The 20,262-nt window shown below is 49.3% G+C and overlaps 1 protein-coding gene across 1 annotated transcript in view; it reads left to right on the top strand.

The window, feature by feature from the left end:
• Positions 1-9,837: 9,837 nt before the first annotated feature.
• The window catches only part of SHISA5 (shisa family member 5), a 19,716-nt gene continuing 9,291 nt past the window's right edge, over positions 9,838-20,262 (top strand). Inside the window, exons 1-2 of the mRNA XM_007446156.1 lie at positions 9,838-9,907; positions 13,353-13,509. Of these exons, the coding sequence (XP_007446218.1) occupies positions 9,838-9,907; positions 13,353-13,509 (227 nt within the window). The remainder of the gene's footprint in view (positions 9,908-13,352; positions 13,510-20,262) is intronic.

Raw genomic sequence — 20,262 nt, 5'->3', positions numbered from 1 at the left:
TCATGGGCTCTAGGCGCACGGGCTTCAGTAGTTGTGGCTCGCGGGCTCAGTAGTTGTGGCTCGCGGGCTCTAGAGCACAAGCTCAGTAGTTGTGGTGCACGGGCTTAGTTGCTCCACGGCGTGTGGGATCTTCCCAGACCAGGGCTTGAACCTGTGTCCTATTGGAGTATAGTTGATTTACAATGTTGTGTTAGTTTCAGGTGTACAGCATAGTGATTCAGTTATACATATACATGTATTCATTCTTTTTCAGATTCTTTTCCCATATAGGTGATCACAGAATATTGAGTAGAGTTCCCTGTGCTATACAGTAGGTCCTTGTCATCTATTTTATATATAGTAGTGTGTATATGTTAATCCGAAGCTTCTAATTTATCCCTCCTCCTCCCCATGCCTCAGAATTTTGTTGGACTTTTCTTCTGCCCTGGGGCTGGGGTGTTGTAGGGGTCTTCCTCCATGGACATAACATTGCTGGCATTTGCCTTTCCTAGTGTGTCAGGGCAGAGGGTGGCTGTGTCACAGTGGATGACAGGAACCCCTTGGGCTTCATCCCCAGGCTCAGAGGGATATCAGCTATGACTGTCTTCCTGGTAGGTGAGGTTGGGGGATCGCTGAATGGTCCCCATCCTGTCTCCGGGCACAGAGTTCCTGGAGTGGATACCTGACCTCCTTAGAGGCTTCCTTGCACTTTCTGAAGAAGGTTTTGAAGATTTTAACAGCAAAGCAACAACAGAAGGAATGAAATGTAACACTATCAGAATTTTTCTTCAGATTCACTGTTCTACTGCAACCTAGAAAGAGCGATTATATATGGTTAGGCTGAAGAATTTTGTAGCATTTTGGGTTGCTAGGAAACAGTGGCCATCAGGTAGGATCAGAGGATATTTGGATAGAATGAAATATTGTTACAAAGACATAGGTTTCAGCAGCATTTAAATTATATTTATAATATGGTTGTATATTATATATTAATAAAATATAATTATCACCTGTAAAGGCGAGTTGCTGTTTTTGGTTTAGACCAATCATTATTCATCCCCTGGGACTGGGCACATTGCTGTTTAAACAAAAACTGTACTATTAAAAGTGGAAAATGGGGTAGACCAGAAGTGGTATCTGTCAAACTCTGGCTAATGGCCACAGGTCTCTTTGGGAAGGGTTGTGGGGAAATTACCAGCATGAAGCTGGGCTGTCTTCACAGGGCCCACCTTAAAGGGCACCCACCCCACTTCCGTCAAGGGCCCCTGGGTTTGTGAACTGATCTTATCTGGAAAATTGGAGAGAGATCCTATCCTCTGCAGTCAGGTCTCTGGTGGTCAGCCCTCTAGTTCTTTTGTCATACACATCCAGTAGGGCTCTACTGGCCTCCCCATCACTTTTTGTCTTAGGGGCCTGGTGACCCTGCCAAAGATCCTGGTATCTGCATTGAAATCAAGGAGGCATTTCAACTGTAGTGTCTCCAACCAGAATCTCTGACCCATGGACAGCTGTGACTATGGTACTTATGGGTCAAATTGTGTCCCCCAAATTAATACATTGAAGACCTAACCCCCAGTACCTCATAATGTGACCTCATGTGGAAATAGGGTGGTTGCAGGTGTCATAAATTAAGATGAAGTCATACTGGAGTAGGGTGTGCCCCTAATCCAAAATTCCCCAGCAACTTCAGAGACAGCATGGATCCTGCTGACATCCTGGCTTCAAGCTTCCAGCCTCCAGAACTATGAAACAGTAGGTTTCTGTTGTTTGAGCCACTCAGGGTGTGGTACTTTGTTACAGCAGCCCTGGCAAATGGAAACTTCTCAGCGATGAACTTCCTAGGGCCTTGGTGAAGGACTATGTTCTGGGTCGTGTCCAGGGACTCAGGGAGAAGGTGAGTTGTCCCTGATAAATTCAGTCCAACATTTATTTTGAATGAATGAGTGAATCTTCCTGAGGCCTTGGGTTCTTCATTACACCAGAGAGCATTTGGCATCTCAATTGCATTTAGTGAGACCCAGTTTTCATTTCAGCCAACCAAATAGACAGGCAGAACAACCCCCAGTAGCTAAAGCCTGCACACTGAATCCAAAGTTCCTGGCAAGCTCACCTGCATTGATGAAGTCCAACCTAACTAAGCTGATGTTCTTATCTCCATGGTCTGGGGCCTCGGTCTCCCCCGCCGCCCGCATAGTGTGTATATTTTAGCTAATGTAAAACACCAAAGTCTTAAATTCTTTTGATACGTAAGCCATCCCCTCTGGGTCTGACTTTGTAATAAGGTCTCCAGACATGCTGGTATCCACCTCTAGTTTAAGGAGCTGGGGACGAGGGGCATTAGAAGAGTTGACTCCCCTTGCAAAGTAACTCCCTCACGAGGTCTTATGGGAGGACACCTTGCTGAATCAGTGGGCAAGGGAGGTGGAGGAGGGCTGGAGGTTGGTTGCAATCTGATTGCTCTAATTCTTTCATATGCATCTTCATTTCACTTAATTCATTAACACATTAAGTGCCTACCATGTGCTAAGCAGTAGGAATATAGCAGGAAGCACAGGGAAAACTCGAGTCCTCCCTCACAGAGCTGACATTCTAGTGGGTGGAAGACACAGCAAAGAGGTAAGTAGTGTATTAGAGGCTGGGACAGAGCCGAGGGCGTGGTTCAGGGTTGTATGAAGTCCTCACTGAGGAGGCGACCAGTGTCCTGGATGTATTGAATACATTTTCAACTTACGATATTTTCAGCTTACAGGGGGTTTATCAGTGACCCCATCGTAAGTCGTGGAAGATCTGTACCACACCACCAGTGATGGCTGTACCAGCTCTGTCTCCTCAGCCTGCTGGGGTTGCCAAAGGCTTTCCCTTCATCCTGACTGGATTTCCACTGCCTTTAACTCCAACCAGGCAAACGTCCACTCCGGATGCACCCCCACTTCCCTGGTCACCTGCTGACAACTTTATCAGTTGGAGGAAACTGACTCTGCCCAACATAATCAGAAATGGAATTTATGAAAATGAACTTGTGTAGCTCCCAGAACCACCAAGGGCACAGGAGGACAAGACAAAGAGGCCATGCCCAAGTCACAGTTAGTTCTGCTTTGGCAGACACTGCATGCTGCTGCTACCCGGGTGCCGTGGCTCCCACCACTGCAGAGGCTCTGGTCACCAGTCCACTAGGCACACTCCAGGGAAGGTATGTCTGACTCTAGGGAAGGTACATCTGATTCCAAGGAGGGTACATCTGATTGGCTGGGCCTCGGGCAAAGGAAGCTGGGAAGTGGATGTCTGGCATTTCTGCCTTCTGAAATGGAGGAAGGGAGCCCAGGTGCTGGTGAAGAGGAATGGCAGGAGAGCTGTGCTCTACTTAGCTCGCACACTCCTGGCCCTGTGGGTCAGTCCTGGGCTGATGCCACCCACACCCTGCCACCCACACCGTGGGACATTGGGCTTTCTGAGCATCATTGGGTATTGCTTTGGCCCCATGCAGAGTTCCCATATGCAGCTTGACTGCCACATAAAGGTCCCAGCAAAAAATAGTCTTTTTAAAAAATATTTAGGGCTTCCCTGGTGGTGCAGTGGTTAAGAATCTGCCTGCCAATGCAGGGGACATGGGTTCGAGCCCTGGTCCGGGAAGATCCCACATGCGGCGGAGCAACTAAGCCCGTGCGCCACAACTACTGAACCTGTGCTCTAGAGCCCGCGAGCCACAACTACTGAGCCCACGAGCCACAACTACTGAAGCCCACGTGCCTAGAGCCCGTGCTCTGCCACAAGAGAAGCCACCACAATGAGAAACCCGTGCACTGCAACGAAGAGTAGCCCCCACTCACCCCAACTAGAGAAAAGCCCGCGCGCAGCAACGAAGACCTAAGGCAGCCGAAATTATAAATAAATAAATTAAAAAAAAAAAAATAAAAACAAAAAAATAAAAAATATTTATTTATTTATTTGGTTGCACTGGGTCTTAGTTGCGGCTCACTGGCTCCTTACTTGTGGCATGCGAACTCTTAGCTGCGGCATGCATGTGGGATATAGTTCCCTGACCAGGGATCGAACCTGGGACCCCTGCACTGGGAGTGCAGTCTTATCCACTGAGCCGCCAGGGAAGTCCCAGAAAAGAGTCATTATTAACACTGTGCGTATTTGAGGAGAGTCCAATAAAAGGGCCGTTGACAGAGCTGTGGGTGAATTTGGGTGGCAGCATCTGGGGCTAACATTGGGAGCACTTTCCTTCCCTAGGCCTTGTGGACTGAAGAAAAATGCACAACCTAAAAGTTGTGTGGGACCTTACTGAGGACTAAAGCCCAGAAGACAGCCTCTCAGAAAGCTCTGAGGAATTGCTCTGAAGAGATAAGGGAGGAGCCAGGATCTACAGGAGTTTTTTGTGGGAAGAACAAAAACAAAAATATGTAGTTGAACACCAAGATTACTAATCACAAAGAACAGACATCTCAAGTTAATGTTTTTCTATGTATGGGAATAGGCAAGGACCTGGGTTCATTGAAATTATTCCTTTGATATGCATCTTAACTATCTAGGGTCAGTATCCAAAGCATAGAACGCTTCCTGTTTTTCTCCATCCTGAATTCCCCTCAGGTGCACCATCTGTGGGTTGCTGCAGTGGCTAATGGCTTGATTCTTGTAGAACTGGGATAGCGGGCAACATTCTTTGTTTACAGGAAAGTCAGGCAACATTCCCTGTCCCCAACCCACAGGGGCAAGGCCCAGGAGGGGAAGGGTTAGTGGAGCCTGGTGGGACCGAACCCCCGAGCCCCACTCCTGTTCAGTTTCTACTGTAATCTGTCTACCAGAGGGAGCTCTTAAATCAGTCACTCCCTGGGGCTCTCAAGATAATTTCTCAGCATTATGGCCCTGAACGGAGGGCCGGGCAGCTGTGGCTGTGAGGGTGGAGCGGTGGTGGCGGCGGTGGGTGGGGGGTGTCTGAAGGCCCACAGGAGCTTTGGGGGAGGAACAGCGCCATTCATGCACTCTCCTCCCACCCTCTGACGGATCTCCTGCAACTTAACTGCCTTCTGTTGACTAAGCCTGACGACTGACTACGAGAAGGGAGAAAGAGAAAGAGGGAACCCCAGGACAGAGTGGGATAGGGGGTGGGCGTGGAGGGAAAAGTAGAAGACGGGCCTGGACAGGCATCTACTATGGGCATCGGCACTAAGGTTGATGTGGTTGGTAGGGAGGTAGATGCACAGACAGCTATAGTCCAGCATAATGTGTGCTAGGGCAGTGGGAGTGGGGGGTGGGGTGGAACCCACAGAGGGGACTGGGGAGGCTGAGACAGCCCATCCCCCAGGGGGAGTGGTTTCCGGGCTGGTGCTCAGGGGAAAGTGGTCAGTGGGCTAAAGGAGATCCTTTATTTCCTTTTCCAGTTATTATCTAGCACCTGCTGTGTGCATGGCCCTGTGTTGGATACAGAAAACATAGTCCCAGCCTCTCTTAGTCCGCAAAGTAGCAGAAAACACCCACATAACCCAAGGTTTGGTGCTGGGCTGGGGGGTCACAAGGGCTGTGGGAACACTGAGGGGAGCCCTAACCCAGACTTGGCATCTCGAGAGGCTTCCTGGGGGAGGAGGTGCTTAAGATGGGAGCCAGAAAGGGTGGCGGAATGCACGCGGTGCGTGCTGAGAGCAAGGAAGCACAAGGAGCCCCATTCAGTGCTATGGGACTGAAATCAGGACTTTGTCTTAAGAGATACAGGGAGCCATTGCAGGGTTTAGAGCGAGGGTGTGTGACTGATTTGTACCCTAGGGAGATCCACACAGGAAGCATTGGGGGGAGCAGGTGAGTTCAGAGCTGGGTCAGTGGTGGGTAAAAGAATGTTCTGGAGGTGAAAGTGGCAGAGCGTGGAGAGAGTTGGGCAGCATGCCTGGGTGACCAGGCAGAGATGGGGACAGAGGTTTGGGGACAGTGAGTTGCCCGTGGAAGCCGAGGAGGTCTTTGGAGATGAAGTTCTGGGAGTCCTCAGGGCAAGTATGGTGGTGGATGGGCGCAGACTCTCGGAGGCCAAAAGGGCTGGGAGGGAGGGCAGGGCAGGGTCCACTGTGCCTTGGGATGCTGGTGGGTGGTGAGCATGTGAGCAGTGGGGAGGGCCAGAGGAGAGGTGTGGGTGGGAGGTAAGGAAGGTGACAAACAGATGGTCCAGGACATCAGCACGCAGTGTGAGGGAGAAATACAGAGGGAGAGGGTGAGGACACAGGGGAGGGCCTGAGGTGCCACCGGCCTGGGACAGGACGACAAGAGGCACAGCGGGCTGTGCCCTGAGATAAAGTGTGAGCCTTTCAGGTAGGCCAGATGGGGAAGGGGCAGAATTTAAGGTAGGGTCTGCCTCAAGCAGGAGGGGAGAGCACCTACTGGAATGAAATGGGGTGGGGCGGGGGCTGATAAGAAAGGTTGTCTGAGGGGGTGGAGCCAAGCACAAAGGTCCCCAGCTGCCGGCCCCTCGCCTGTGGCCTGGCATTGTTTTGCTGAGCTAGTCCAGCTGGTCTGGGTCCTTACATGGATGTGGGACTCCTCAGTCTTGTTGAGACCCCGAACTTTGGCACAGGGTGATTGGTTTCTGTCCGGGAGAAGCAGATGTCCTCGGGCAACCTGTGGAAGTGAGTTTCCAGCTTCACAGGCCTTGTTCACAAGGACCCCTGCCTGTTTCTGCCCCCCCCTCACCCCCCCCACCCCCGGAACACACACATGGGCACATGCATGCTGGATGTGTGGCTGTGACTTCCAAGCCACTGGGTGTTCCTGGCCTCACCCCCTCCTGCACATGCACAGCTCTGGGTGGGTCCTGGAGCCGCCACTATGCCCAACCATGAAGGTTTAACACAGGTGTCTTTGAGGTGTGGGAAGATGAGGGGCCATGAGGGAACCCAACACTGAAAAGGTCAGGGAGGACTTGGCCAGGAGAGAAGCCCCTGGATGGGGATGAGAGGCCAAAGGCAGGTGATTGAAGGTAAGAAAGGACAACCCTTAGCTGTAATGGCCTATATGGGAAAAGAATCTAAAAAAAAGTGGATATGTGCATAACTGATTCACTTTGCTGTACACCTGAAACTAACACAACATTGTAAATCAACTATACTCCAATAAAAATTTATTTATTTATTTATTTAGGCCACGTGGCATGCGGCATCCTAGTTCCCTGACCAGGGATTGAACCCGCACCCCTTGCGGTGGAAGCGTGGAGTCTTAACCATTGGACAGCCAGGGAAGTCCCCCAGTAAAAATTAGAAGAAAAAAAAAGGACAACTCTTAGGAGTTTGACTGGGGGCAGGGACTGAGTTATGAAGAGAAACCAAGTCTGTGGGAGGCGGAAGGCAGGGCGCCCATGGTGTGGAACGGGCCTCAGAAGGTGGCTGGCGAGATGGACATGGAGGGGAGTGTGTGGTGGCCACTGTGCGTGGGGAAGGGGGACCTGGGCGGTGTTCAACTTCAGACTGTGGGGCTGAGCGGGCAGAGGCAGCCGGTTGGGATGAGGCTGGGCTGTGTCAGGGAGGGCCCCTCATCCTGCCTGGCGGCAGTCACCCCTCTGCCCCCACAGGGTGCCCAGCACAGCATGCTGTCTTGAGTCCCTCTGGCCAGTGGTGAGGGGGACCATGGAGGACCCAGGCCCAGAGGAGGACCCTAGCCTCCTAGGTCTGGGGAACTGCACTGAGGACGTCCCGAGTTGTCTCTTCGGGCCTCACTCCTGGTTACGTGAAGCCCCCGCCCTCAGGTGAGAAATGTGGTGGCATATGCCGGATGTACACACTGGCTCAGGGGTCTGGTGAGTGTGATACCTTGTGTTTTCTGCCTTGAGTGTAATGAGTTTAACTGTGGCAGGTGCAGCGTGGGCGGCAGGTCAGAAACTCTGGGCAAAAAAAGAATGCTTGCCACAGACTGGATGTTTGTGTCCCCCCAGATTCACATGTTTAACTGCTGACTCCCAAGGTGATGGTATTTGGAGTTGGTGCCTTGGGGAAGTGACTACACCATGAGAGTGGAGCCCTCATGAATGGGATTGGTGCACTCATAAAAGAGGCCCCAGTGAGCTCCTTTGCCTCTTCTGCCACCTGAGAACACAGGGAAAAGAAGTCATCTGTGAACTAGGTAGGAAGTAGGCTCTAAATGGACACAAATGAGCTGATACCTTGATTTTGGAATTCCTAATCTACAGAACTGAGAGAAATCAATGTTTGTCATTTATAACAGAATCTATGATGTTTTGTTATAGCCGCCCCAAGGGACTAAGACAGTAGTCCAGCTCCCCATCCCTGACTCTGCGGGGATTCATAACTGAGAACCAGACTTGGGTCTGCTGACTTGAGTGCAGTAAAGCCAGTCTACTGACTGTGGTGAAGGAAAGCGCAGCGTTTATTGCAGGGCGCCAAGCAAGGAGTCCAGGGCAGCTAGTGCTCAAAACACCCCAAGTGGGACTTCCCTGGTGGTCCAGTGGTTAAGAATCTGCCCTCCAATGCAGGGGACATGGGTTCAATCCCTGATCGGGGAACTAAGATCCCACATGCCCCAGAGCAACTAAGCCCGTGTGCCACAACTACTGAGCCCACACCACAACTAGAGAGAAGCCTGTGTGCCACAACTAAGATACAATGCGGCCAAAAATAAATAAATATATTTTTTAAAAACTGTTTTAAAAAAACACCCCAACTCCCCATGGGTTTCGACAGTGTTTTTAAAGGCCAGGTGAAGGAGGGGAGCCACAGGGTATGTGATCAGCATGTGCACAATTCTCTGATTGGTTGATGGTGAAGTAACAGGGCCATGTCACAGGTGTTAACATTATCAATCCTGGGGCTAGGTGCTCATGATCATCAAGTAGTTAATTTCTTCCATTTGGTGGTAGTTTTAGCATCTATAAAACAACTCAGGAAATGTGCATCCGATACTTCTGATTAGGTACTTCTGAGAGGAGCTACAGCAGAGGATATGGGGGAGGGGTCTGTCCAGGGAAGTCCCCATAGGGTCCTGCTCCCTTATGCCCTGACCCACAGTGAGGGGGCAGTCGAGGCCTGTTAGCCGTGGCCGCATCTCAGGGTGCCTTGTGAGAACCCTGCTCTGGCAGCAGACAAGGATGGCCCAATCCTGCTGGCCCAGTCCTGAGCCAGCTGATGGTCTAATGTGTGTCTGGGAACTGCCAGTTCCTTTGCCTCAGACCAGGCCATGGGAACCAGACTTGCCCTGAGGCAGGGGTGAGCCTGCCTGGACTCAGGGTAGAGTCACCACGGGGGTAGGGGTGTTATGGCAGGAGGCAGGGTGATAGAGTGTCTTTAGAGATTGGGTCCCCGGAAGCCTCCGAACTAGGCTTTCAGAAGGGAACCAGCGTCTGTTAGGGGCCTACTGTGTGCGGAGGTCTGCTCTGGGCGCTGTCCCCCAGCCAACCCACTTGGTCCTCGGGTACCTCCCGGGGAGTGAGGATGCCCAGGGCAAGTGAGGAACCCCAGGAGCGGGGAGGGGCTGTGTCCGGCCTGCCAGCAGGACCCAACAGGCACTCAAGTGCTAGGAAGCAGATGCCCTCAGAGACCCACTCCGGGCCCCAGGGTGGGGACTGGGGTTGTGGGTGGGCAGGGCCCCGAGAGTCGAAGTCAACTTCGGTGGTCGCCTGTGTCTGAGAGCCGGTCCCGAGGGGCCGACACCGGACCGCGCCTAGCCCCGAGGCTGGGAGGGGCATCCACTTCCCCTCCCTCGCCCTCCCCCCCCCCTCCTCTCCTTCCCGGGCGGGGTTCCCGGAACGGCGCCGGGCCGGGGCGGGCCGGGGCGGGCCGGGGCGAGGCGAGGAAGCGGGTGGCCGCCCGGGTCGCTGAGGCTACGGCCGCGCTACGACCGTCAGTCCGTCCGCCCACCCGCCCAGCCATGGCCGCGCCGGCCCCAGCGCCTCGGATCCTGCTGCTGTTGCTGTTGCTGCTACCAGCGCCTCCGGGTGGTGAGTCTTGACGGTGGGGGAGTTTATCCCGGGCAGGCATGGGGGGTGGCCACGTCCGCGCCGTCCCTGGTAGGAGCCTGGGCAGCGCCGTCCCCGCAATGACCCCAAACGAGCCCTAATAACTTCGAGGCAGTTAGCGGACCCCACGACTGGTCTCTCCTCCACTCCAGCCTCCCTCCCGTCAGCACTGACACTGCCCAGACCCCAGGCAGCTGCCATCATTGTTCTGTCCTAGAATGGGAAGGGTGGGGGTGTCTGTCCTAGAGTGTTCCAAGGGGGTGGGTAGGATTCCCTGCCTGGCCTTAGCGGGGCATGGTGGCCGCAGGGAGGCCTGGCCCCTCCATCATAGGCCTTCCCTCAGCCTCTGTTTATTGGCTGGGAGCCTCCACACTCTGCCTCCATGGCCCTGGTATTCCTGGAGACTGCTGAAGCTTGCCCCCAGGGTTGGAGGAGACACACTAACTGTGTGTGTTGATTGTAGACGGATGAATCACAGACGGTGGAAGCAAGGCTGGGGGCCTTTCAAGGGTAGGGATTGGAAAAGCTGCACTGCCCCCACCCACCTCCATAGGAAGCCCAAAATCCTTCTGGGGTGGGTGGTTTCCTCCAAGGGAAGGACTTTATTTCCTTGGGACTGTGGACGAATCTGGAGGACCTGGGAAAGTGAGAAGGTAGAGCCCTGTTCTCTGGTCCAGTGAGGTCAGGACAGCCTGGTTCAGAGCGTCTGGGCATCAGAAGAACATTTGTGTCATGGGCTTTTGGCTCAAACAGACTCACCTGTGTGTGTTTTCAGGCCCAGCTTAGACGACTTGGGCTGGGCTGTGGCTGTAAAGGCTGTAATGGCCCTGCTGGAGGTAGGTTGCCTGAGCCTCCCAGTAGCATGGGCTATGCTGAGTGTACCTGCTGGCAGGTGGACAGCTGGCTATGTTGGGCCTGTTGGTGGTCCCATCCTCTGCCCTGCAGCTTTGCCCAGAGCAGGGTTCTGCCTGGAGCTGCCAGGAATAAAGCATCTCCCCCACCAACCACCCCGTTCCTAGTTGTCCCTTCTCAAGGAGGTCAGTCAGTGCCTCTGTCTTTGGACCTTGCTCTGCCAGTGGCCCCAGGGTACATGATACTGTGGGGGAGGAAGAATTTTCCCTTCTTGCCATCTAGGTTCTTTGACTGGTCTAATAATTAAATTGATGTAAGACAGATTAACAGGAGAAAAACAAAAGTTTAACAACATGCATACCTCCTGTATACATGAGACAGACACAGGAAAACTGAATAACTCCCCCAAATGGTGGAAGCCCTCACCTTAAATACCATCTTGAACTAAAGGCAAAAGAGGATATTGGGGGTCAGTTATTGGAAGTTACCAGGAAAAGCCCAGTAAACAAGGGTAAAGTTGTTACACAGATTTAAATCTATGCCTTCAGCATTGATTCTAGAGATAAGGTCAACCCCCTCTTCCTAGTACAGTGAGGGAGATACACTTACAAATGGAGATTTCCTTTATACTTACAAGTGTCTATTACAAAAGGGTAACTTCTTAGTTTTCAGAGCTTCTTCTGTGTCTGCAGTTTCTTAAAAATAGTCTGCTTAAAATAATCCTTAGGCAAAGAGGAATATTTATTTAGTTATTTATTTGTATGTGGACCAATTTTAAAGTCTTTATTGAATTTGTTACAATATTGCTTCTGTTTTGTGTGTTGGTTTTTTGGCCACGAGGCCTGTAGGATCTTAGCTCCCCAATCAGGGATCGAACCCACACCCCTGCATTGGAAGGCGAAGTCTTAACAGTGGACTGCCAGGGAAGTCCCCAAAGAGGAATATTTAGGGGTGACAAATTTTCCCTTTCAATATACCAACCAGGCTGGGTCTCTAGACACTGCCCACTGCCCTGGGGGCATGACCAGGCTGGGTCTTTAGAGTCCCAGTGCTGTGCCAGGACTTTCTACCTCAGGGTTTATCAGGACTATCCCCAGCCTACCATAGTCATCTGGGCCTTCCTGGACTGGGTGTTCCATCTGGGGCCTGTCTAGGCAGAATCCAGGACCATTCTGTCCTGCTGGTGGACACTAGATCTGTGCTAATGTAGCCAAAGTATGCGTGGGAACATTTGGCTGTAACATCTTCCTGGAAGTTTGCAAATTTTGTGGTCATTTTCTGTACCTGTCAGCCAGGTATACTTAGACCCCACCTCTGACTAAGAGCCTTGTGATGGTTCTGGGGCTCCACATGGTGCCATTGCCTCAGAGCCCTGGCCTCTGAGGGCACGCACATTTCCTAGGTGCCTACTGCAGGCCCAGCCCAGGGCTAAGTACCGCGTGGACACTTCTGTGGTGGGAGTGACTGTGGCCAATGGTGAATTGGTCAGGAGGCAGCCTGCTGTAAAGCTATAGTCTGTGAGGGCCGGCTCCTGAAGTCGTAGTGTCCAGCAGGGGCTGAGGCTGCTGTGGCTGAGCGGTAGGGACAGGGAGTGAAGATTAAGAATGGGTCAGTCTGGGCTCGCCTGGTGGCGCAGTGGTTAAGAGCCCACCTGCCAATGCAGGGGACATGGGTTCGAGCCCTGGTCTGGGAAGTTCCCACATGCTGTGGAGCAACTAAGCCCGTGCGTCACAACTACTGAGCCTGCACTCTAGAACCCTCAAGCCACAACTACTGAGCCCGCAAGCCACAACTACTGAAGCCTGTGCTTCTGTAGCCCGTGCTCCACAAGAGAAGGCACCACAGTAAGCCTGCACACCGCAACGAAGAGTAGCCCCCGCTCATCGCAACTAGAGAAAGCCCGTGCACAGCAACAAAGACCCAATGCAACCAAAAATAAAAAATAGTAAATAAAATAAATTAATAAAAAAAATATTAAAAAAAAAAAGAACGGGTCAGTTCACTTCGCGCTCCCAATGTAGGGGGGGACCTAAGATCCCGCATGCCATGCAGTGTGGCCACAAAAAAAAAAAAAAAAAAGAACGGGTCAGTCCAGTGCCTGGTCCCCAGCAGCTGGGACTGCTGGGCTTGGGTGGCTTCTGTAGGAGGGGGCCTGGAGTAAGGCCTTGATGGGTAGGTAGATTTGAAGGTGGAGGATGGGAAACAGGTAGAATACGGGCAGAGAAGGGGGTGACCTTCAAGGTCCTTAGTAGTCTGGACCCTGCTTTGTGGACTCTGGGCTTGATCCCATGGCCTGAGAGTGGGGAGTGGCCCAGTCAGACTCACACATAGAAAGTTCACTGTCCCATCTGGAGGGCAAGTGGACTGGTGGGAGAGGGAGGGAGCCCAGGTTGGCACCTCTGCTGTGGCCCAGGGGAGAGGGAAAGGCTGGTTGGGGCAGTGGCCAGAGGTGGCCAATGAGTGGGACGGCGCAGAGGGACCTGCTGGCCTTGCTGGGGAAGGGGCTGTATTGGCTGGGACAGGGCTGAGGCCAGGCCCCATGGCCACAGATGAACAGTGTGTTTCTCTGTTTCAGCCCACAGTGAGGTGTGTATGGTTTCCGCTGGACGCAACCTCTTCCCCAAGTTCTGTCCTGATTTCTGCTGTGGCACCTGTTATGACCAGTACTGCTGCTCTGATGTGCTGAAGAAATTTGTGTGGAATGGGGAGGAGTGTGATGTTCTGGAGGCCAGGTGGGTGCATCGGAGGTCGCAAGGTAGGCAGCCTGAGCCTGCCCATCTTTCCTCTCAACCCTCTCGAGATGGTGGCAGATCCCTGAGGGTGGGGGACTGGGGAGTCCTTGTCCTGGGCTGGACTCCCCAGACCCTGCTCAGGTCGTCCCTTGTTCCTCTCTCCCCCAGTCTCGAGGGCTGAGCAGGTTTCTCAGGGGTTGGTGGCCTCAGCGGGCCCTGTGGCTCACCCCTGGGTGTGTACTTGTACCAACCAACGTGTCCTCAGGGTGGACACCTTGGCATGAGTGTACCCCGCAGTGTGTGTGTGCACCTGGTGGGGGGTTGTATGCGATTTGTGCAGGTATCATCTTGTGGACCCTGGAGGGCATAGTGCATGGGCGTGTAGCCCACTGTGGGCCATGCCTGTGTCCTCTTGCCACGGCCCGTGGATTTACACTGCATCTTGGGTTTAAACTGTTTCATAGGCTGGAACCAAGGTTCTAGGACCCTGTGTCTCCCTTTGCCACATTGTGTGTTTTGTTTGCGTTCGGCCACAGGGGTAGAGGGTTGAGGTAGTCACACTGCTCAGCTCATGGCAGGTGACCATCACTGGTCTGGGCAAGACCAGCCCTCCACCATCTTACACCATGTTATTTTAATCTCCCATGACCATCCCATTCCCCTCTTATTCTGTAGGCAACCAGTCAGTCTGTTGTATTCTTTCGATTATTTGTGATGCAAAGTTTATATTCTGTGGGCACAGTGAGCCCTCTTACTTTTTGCAGTCAGTGCAGTGTTTGTAAGACCCATCCACATTGCTGTGTGTACATCTGGCCTGTGCTCATCACTGCCATGTATTCTTTGTGGTGTGAGTCCAAAACTTGCTGTCATAGATAACTGCGGTGGGCATCCCCATATACTTCCTCCTTTACAGAGCCATGTGAGAATTTCTTGCCAAGTACAGTGGAGTGAATTGCCAGGTCAGAGACATGCATGTAGTTACTGACTAAGGAGTTGCAAAGTTCTCTGGGGGATGGCGACACCAGGCTGTATGCCTGATGGATCATATTCTACCGTTTTACTGCTACCCTTTTGCTGTCTTTACGTTTTATAAGTGTCTTCTTTCTGTCTTTTTTAAAAAAAATTTATTCTGGTAGCTTTGAAAAACAGGAGGATTTATTCCATTTAAGTTTAATGTAATTATTGGTATTTCTGGGATTACATTCAGTATTTGCTATCTTGTTTTGTGCTTTATATTTGTCTCTCTTGTTCTATATTTCTTTCTTTTTCACTTACTGTATTGTTTTGGTTTGTTTTCATTCCATTTTTTCTTCTATTGTTTACTTCTTTTTCTTTTATTTATTTATTTATTGGCTGCATTGGGTCTTTGTTGCTGCGTGCGAGCTTTCTTTAGTTGTGGCGAGTGGGGGCTGCTCTTCTTTGAGGTGTGCGGGCTTCTCATTGTGGTGGCTTCTCTTGTTGTGAAGCACGGGCTCTAGGTGTGTGGGCTTCAGTAGTTGTGGCATGTGGGCTCAGTAGTTGTGGCTTGTGGGCTCTAGACCGCAGGCTCAGTAGTTGTGGCCCACGGGCTTAGTTGCTCTGAGGCATGTGGGATCTTCTCGGACCAGGGCTTGAACCCGTGTCCCCTGCACTGGCAGGCAGATTCTTAACGACTGCGCCACCAGGGAAGTCCCATGTTTACTTCTTTTTCAATCTGTATACTTTTATTTTTTCTTGTCTCATCACACTGGCCAGAACCTCCAGTATAATGATGAATAGAAATGGTGAGAACAGATATCCCTGTCTTGTTCTCAATTTTAGGGAGAAAGCATTCACTATTAGGTATGATGTTAGCTGTAGCTTTTTCATAGGTGCCCTTTATTGGGTTGAGGGAGTTCCCTTCTCTTCCCAGTTTGCTTGGAGTTTTAATCATGAAGGGATCTTGAATTTTGTCAAATATTTTTCCTGCATCTTTAGAGATAATTGGATGATTTTTCTGTTTTTATTCTGTTAATGTGGTAAATTATATTGATCTCATTCTTAAAGAATATTTTATCTGAGCAGGACTTAAGTTGATGGTTATTTTCTCTGACTTCCATTATCTCTGTTGAGACATCAGCTCAATAGTCAGTTGTCCATCATTTAAAAGAAATCTTTTTTTTTCCTTATGACAGCTTTTTAAGATTTTTCTTTTCTTGTCTTTGGTATTCTTCAGTTACACTTTGATATATCTAGGTATAGATTTTTAAAAATTTATGATGTTATGTTTGAGCTTCTTAAGTCTGTGGTTTAGTGTCTTTCATCAGTTCTAGAAAATACTCTGCTATTCTTTAAGTATTGCCCTTCCTCCTTCCCCTTTCCTTCTGGGACTCCATTTATACTTGCTGCATCTTCTCCTCCAGTGTCCACATCTCCTAGTCTCTCTTCCATATTTTCATCTCTCTGCTGCATTCTGGATAACGTCTTCTAACCTTTCAGTTCATTCAAATCTTCAAGTGTCTAATCTGCTGTTAAACTCATTCCTTGAGATTGTTTTTTGTTCTGTTATGTTGTAACATATAATTCACATACAGAAAACTGCATTAAAATAAATGTACAACTCAGTGATTTATCACAAAGCAAATATCTGCATGACCACTGTGCAGGTCAAGACATCAGAAGTCCTGTTGAGCTTACTCCCAATCACTGTCTCTCCTCTCATCCCACTAAGATAGTGATAATTCTTAACTTTTATATAGCCTTGCTTTTCTTTAGAGCTGTAATACCCAAACATGCATCCCTAAGTTCTATAGTTTAGTTTTTTTGGGGGGGGTTGGGGGCAGTATATATCATACATACATAAAAGTACACAAATATAAAGCGTACAGTTCAGTGAATTACTGCAGAGTAAACACATCCACATCCACGTAACCACCACCTATCCAGGGCAAGAATTAGCACATCACAGCATCCCAGAAGCCCCCTGTTACTTACCAATCAGTATTCCCTCTGTTATCCCCAAAGGTAACCATTAAACTGCTATACCTGTTAAACACACACACACACACACACACACACACACACACACACACAGACATACACATGACGTCATACATCTATTTCCTATCTGGTTTCTTTCTCTCAACATGTGAGTTTCATCCATGTTGTGTTGTCTGTTCATTTCCATTGGTGTATGTTAAATTGTATACCACTGTTGATCCATTTTAATGTTGATGGAAATCTGGATTGTTTCTTCCTTTCATCCCTCCCTCCTTCCCTCCCTTCCTCCCTTCCTTCCTTCCTTCCTTCCTTCCTTTCGCTATAACAAATAATGCTGCTTTGAGCATCTTTGTACATATCTTTTAGTGCACATGTATATGGATTACTTTTAAGTATGCCTAGTAGTAGTAGTGCATGTAAGTAGAGATCAAATTTCATTTTTTAATTTGGGTATTTAGTTGACCCAGCGCCACTTATTGAGAAAACTATCCTTTTTTTCTGTCACTCTACAGTGCCAAGTTTGTTACAGATTGAGTGTCCACATATGCGTGTCTGTCTCTGTGTTCTCTATTATGTTACATTGGTCTGTTTGTCTATCCCTGGGCTAAAGCAGACTCAATTACTGTGTCTTTATAATAAGCTTTGATATTCTTCAATATTGTCTAAGTGATTTTAAAAAAATTAATTTATTTATTTTTGACTGCGTTGGGTCTTCGTTGCTGCGCGCGGGCTTTCTCTAGTTGTGGCGAGCCAGGGCTACTCTTCATTGCGGTGCGCGGGCTTCTCATTGCGGTGGCTTCTCTTGTTGCGGAGCACAGGCTGTAGGCGTACAAGCTTCAGTAGTTGTGACTCGCGGGCTCTAAAGCTCAGGCTCAGTAGTTGTGGTGCCCAGGCTTAGCTGCTCTGCGGCATGTGGGATCTTCCTGGACCAGGGCTCGAACCCGTGTCCCCTGCATTGGCAGGAGGATTCTTAACCACTGCGCCACCAAGGAAGCCCTGGCAGGCGGATTCTTAATCACTGAGTCACCAGAGAAGTCCTACATTTTTTCTTAAAGGATATTTTTCCTCGTTATAGATTTCTAGGTTGGCAGCCATTAACTTTCAGCACTTTGAAGTTATCAAATTTCAGCACTTTTTTTTTAAAGATCAATTTATTTATTTGTTTTTTATAAATTTATTTATTTTTGGCGGCGTTGGGTCTTCGTTGCTGCGTGCGGGCTTTCTCTAGTTGTGGTGAGCAGGGGCTACTCTTCATTGCAGTCTGTGGGCTTCTCATTATGGTGGCTTCTCTTGTTGTGGAGCATGGGTTCTAGGCGTGCAGGCTCAGTAGTTGTGGCTCGCGGGCTCTAGAGTGCAGGCTCAGTATTTGTGGCACACAGGCTTAGTTGCTCTGTGGCATGTGGGATCTTCCCGGACCAGGGCTCAAACCCATGTACCCTGCATTGGCAGGCGGATTCTTAACCACTGCACCACCAGGGAAGCCCCAAAGTTCAGCACTTTGAAGCTTTCATTCCATTGTCTTCTTTTTTTTAAAAAAAAATTTATTTATTTATTTGGCTGTGTCGGGTCTTCATTGTGGTGTGTGGGATCTTTTAGTTGTGGCATATGGGATGTAGTTCCCTGACCAGGCCCCCTGCATTGGGAAGGCAGAGTCTTAGCCACTGGACCACAAGGGAAGTTCCCTCATTCCATTAACTCCTGATGTCTGTTGTTTCTGTTGAGAAATCAGCCGATGGCTTTATTATTGCTCCTTTACAAGCAACATATCTTTCTTCTGACTAATTTTTAAGTTTTTCCTCTTTGTATTTGGTTTTCAGCAGTTTTACTATGATTTGCCTAAGTGTGCTTTTCTTTGAATTTTTGCTGCTTGGGGTTCACAGTACTTCTGGAATTGTTGGCTTGTTTTTTTTGTTTTTGTTTTTGCTAGGAGAAAAACAATTTTAATAGCATGCATATCTCCTGCATTTATGGGAGATATCCAGGAAAACTGAGTAACTCCAGCCATCATATTTTAAAATATTGCTTCTGCCCCATTCTCACACTTCTCCCTCTAGGACTCTAATTACACACATGTAAGACCTTTTGTAAATTGTATTCCGTATTTCACCTACTCTCTTTTGTATTTACATTTACCATCTTTTTGTGTCTCCAGGCTTTAGTGTACGTATATTTGTTTGGGCCTATCCTCCAGTTGTTTAATTATATCTTGCACTGTGTCTAATAAATTATTATTTTATTTAATTAATTTATTTTTTTTGCGGTACGCCGGCCTCTCACTGTTGTGGCCTCTCCTGTTGCGGAGCACAGGCTCTGGACGTGCAGGCTCAGCGGCCATGGCTCACGGGCCCACCCGCTTCGCAGCATGTGGGATCTTCCCGGACCGGGGCACGAACCTGCGTCCCCTGCATCGGCTCCTCCACTGTGCCACCAGGGAAGCCCAAAAATTATTATTTTTTTGTGTAATTTTTTAGTTCCAAAATTTTTGTTTCTTTTTTATATTTCAAGTTCTCCTAAACTGCTTAATATTTTTCCTTTCATCTCCTTGAACAAAGTATGTTTTGTTTTGTTTTTTAATATTTATTTACTTATTTGGTTGCACTGGGTCTTAATTGTGGCAGGTGGGCTACTTGGTTGCAGCTCGCTGGCTCCTTAGTTGCAGCAGGTGGGCTCCTTACTTGTGGCAGGTGGGCTCCTTAGTTGTGGCATGTGGGCTTCTTATTTGCGGCATATGGGCTCCTTAGTTGTGGCATGCGAACTCTTAGTTGTAGCATGCGTGTGGGATCTAGTTCCCTGATGAGGGCCTCCTGCATTGAGAGCACGGAATCTTATCCACTGTGCCACCAGGGAAGTCCCAAAGTATTTTTTTTAAACTTAATTTCATTTTTATAAAGCAGCTTCTAATTAGTTATCTTAAAGTATGTTTTGATGTATGTCAGGGTGTGATAACTTCAATATTTAAAGCCCCTGTGGATATTTCAGTTGTTTCTGTTGTTTTCTAGTCATGTTGTCTAGTGTCCTAGTGTTCCTGAAAATCTTCAGTTGTGTGCCAAACATTGCATTTGCAGAATTGATTGTAGACATTTGGACCTTAGGACTTCCTCCAGGGAGGATTGATATTGCTTTTGCCAGGGACATGAGCACTCTAAGGTCACCTTGGCCTAATTGCAGAGCTGAGCTGAGAAACTCTTGCTGAGTTTCTCCTTGCTTTTCAGGACCCAGCCCAAGTGAGTGGGAATCATCAGGGCTTGCCCACCTGCTGGCCTCTGGATATAATTTCTACCACCTGAGGCTTTCAGAAATGCTGCTCTCAGCTGCCCCTCTGAAATAGGCTAATGCCCCCAGGAGAAAAGGGGCTTCAGATGCCAGGCCCACCTCCATGCAAGTCTCTTCCCGGACACACACTCCCCCCGCCCTCCTTGCATCCCAGCTTGGTGTGCTTTACTCTTGTTATTGCTTGCCAAAGCACACGCACTGAATTTTTAAAAAATATTTTCTTCTCAGCTTTACTTGTCCTTCATATTTAGTACGGTATAGTTGTTCCTAATGCTCTTGCATTTTTTTCTTTGTTTCTTGAATTTTGTTAATTTTTTGAGAATTTATTTTGAGAATTTTCAAATACATACAAAAACAGAGAGAATAATAAATCCATATATCCATCACCTGATCCCATAGTTATCAATACTCTGACATTAGTGTTCCATATACCTCCCACTACTTTTGTTTTCTGGATTATTTTAAAACCCAGGGCTTCCCTGGTGGCGCAGTGGTTGAGAGTCCGCCTGCCGATGCAGGGGA

The sequence above is a fragment of the Lipotes vexillifer genome, unplaced genomic scaffold (assembly GCF_000442215.2).
Source record: "Lipotes vexillifer unplaced genomic scaffold, Lipotes_vexillifer_v1.1 scaffold491, whole genome shotgun sequence".
Taxonomy (NCBI): Eukaryota; Metazoa; Chordata; class Mammalia; order Artiodactyla; family Lipotidae; genus Lipotes; species Lipotes vexillifer.
This window is presented reverse-complemented; position numbering and strand designations above follow the sequence as displayed.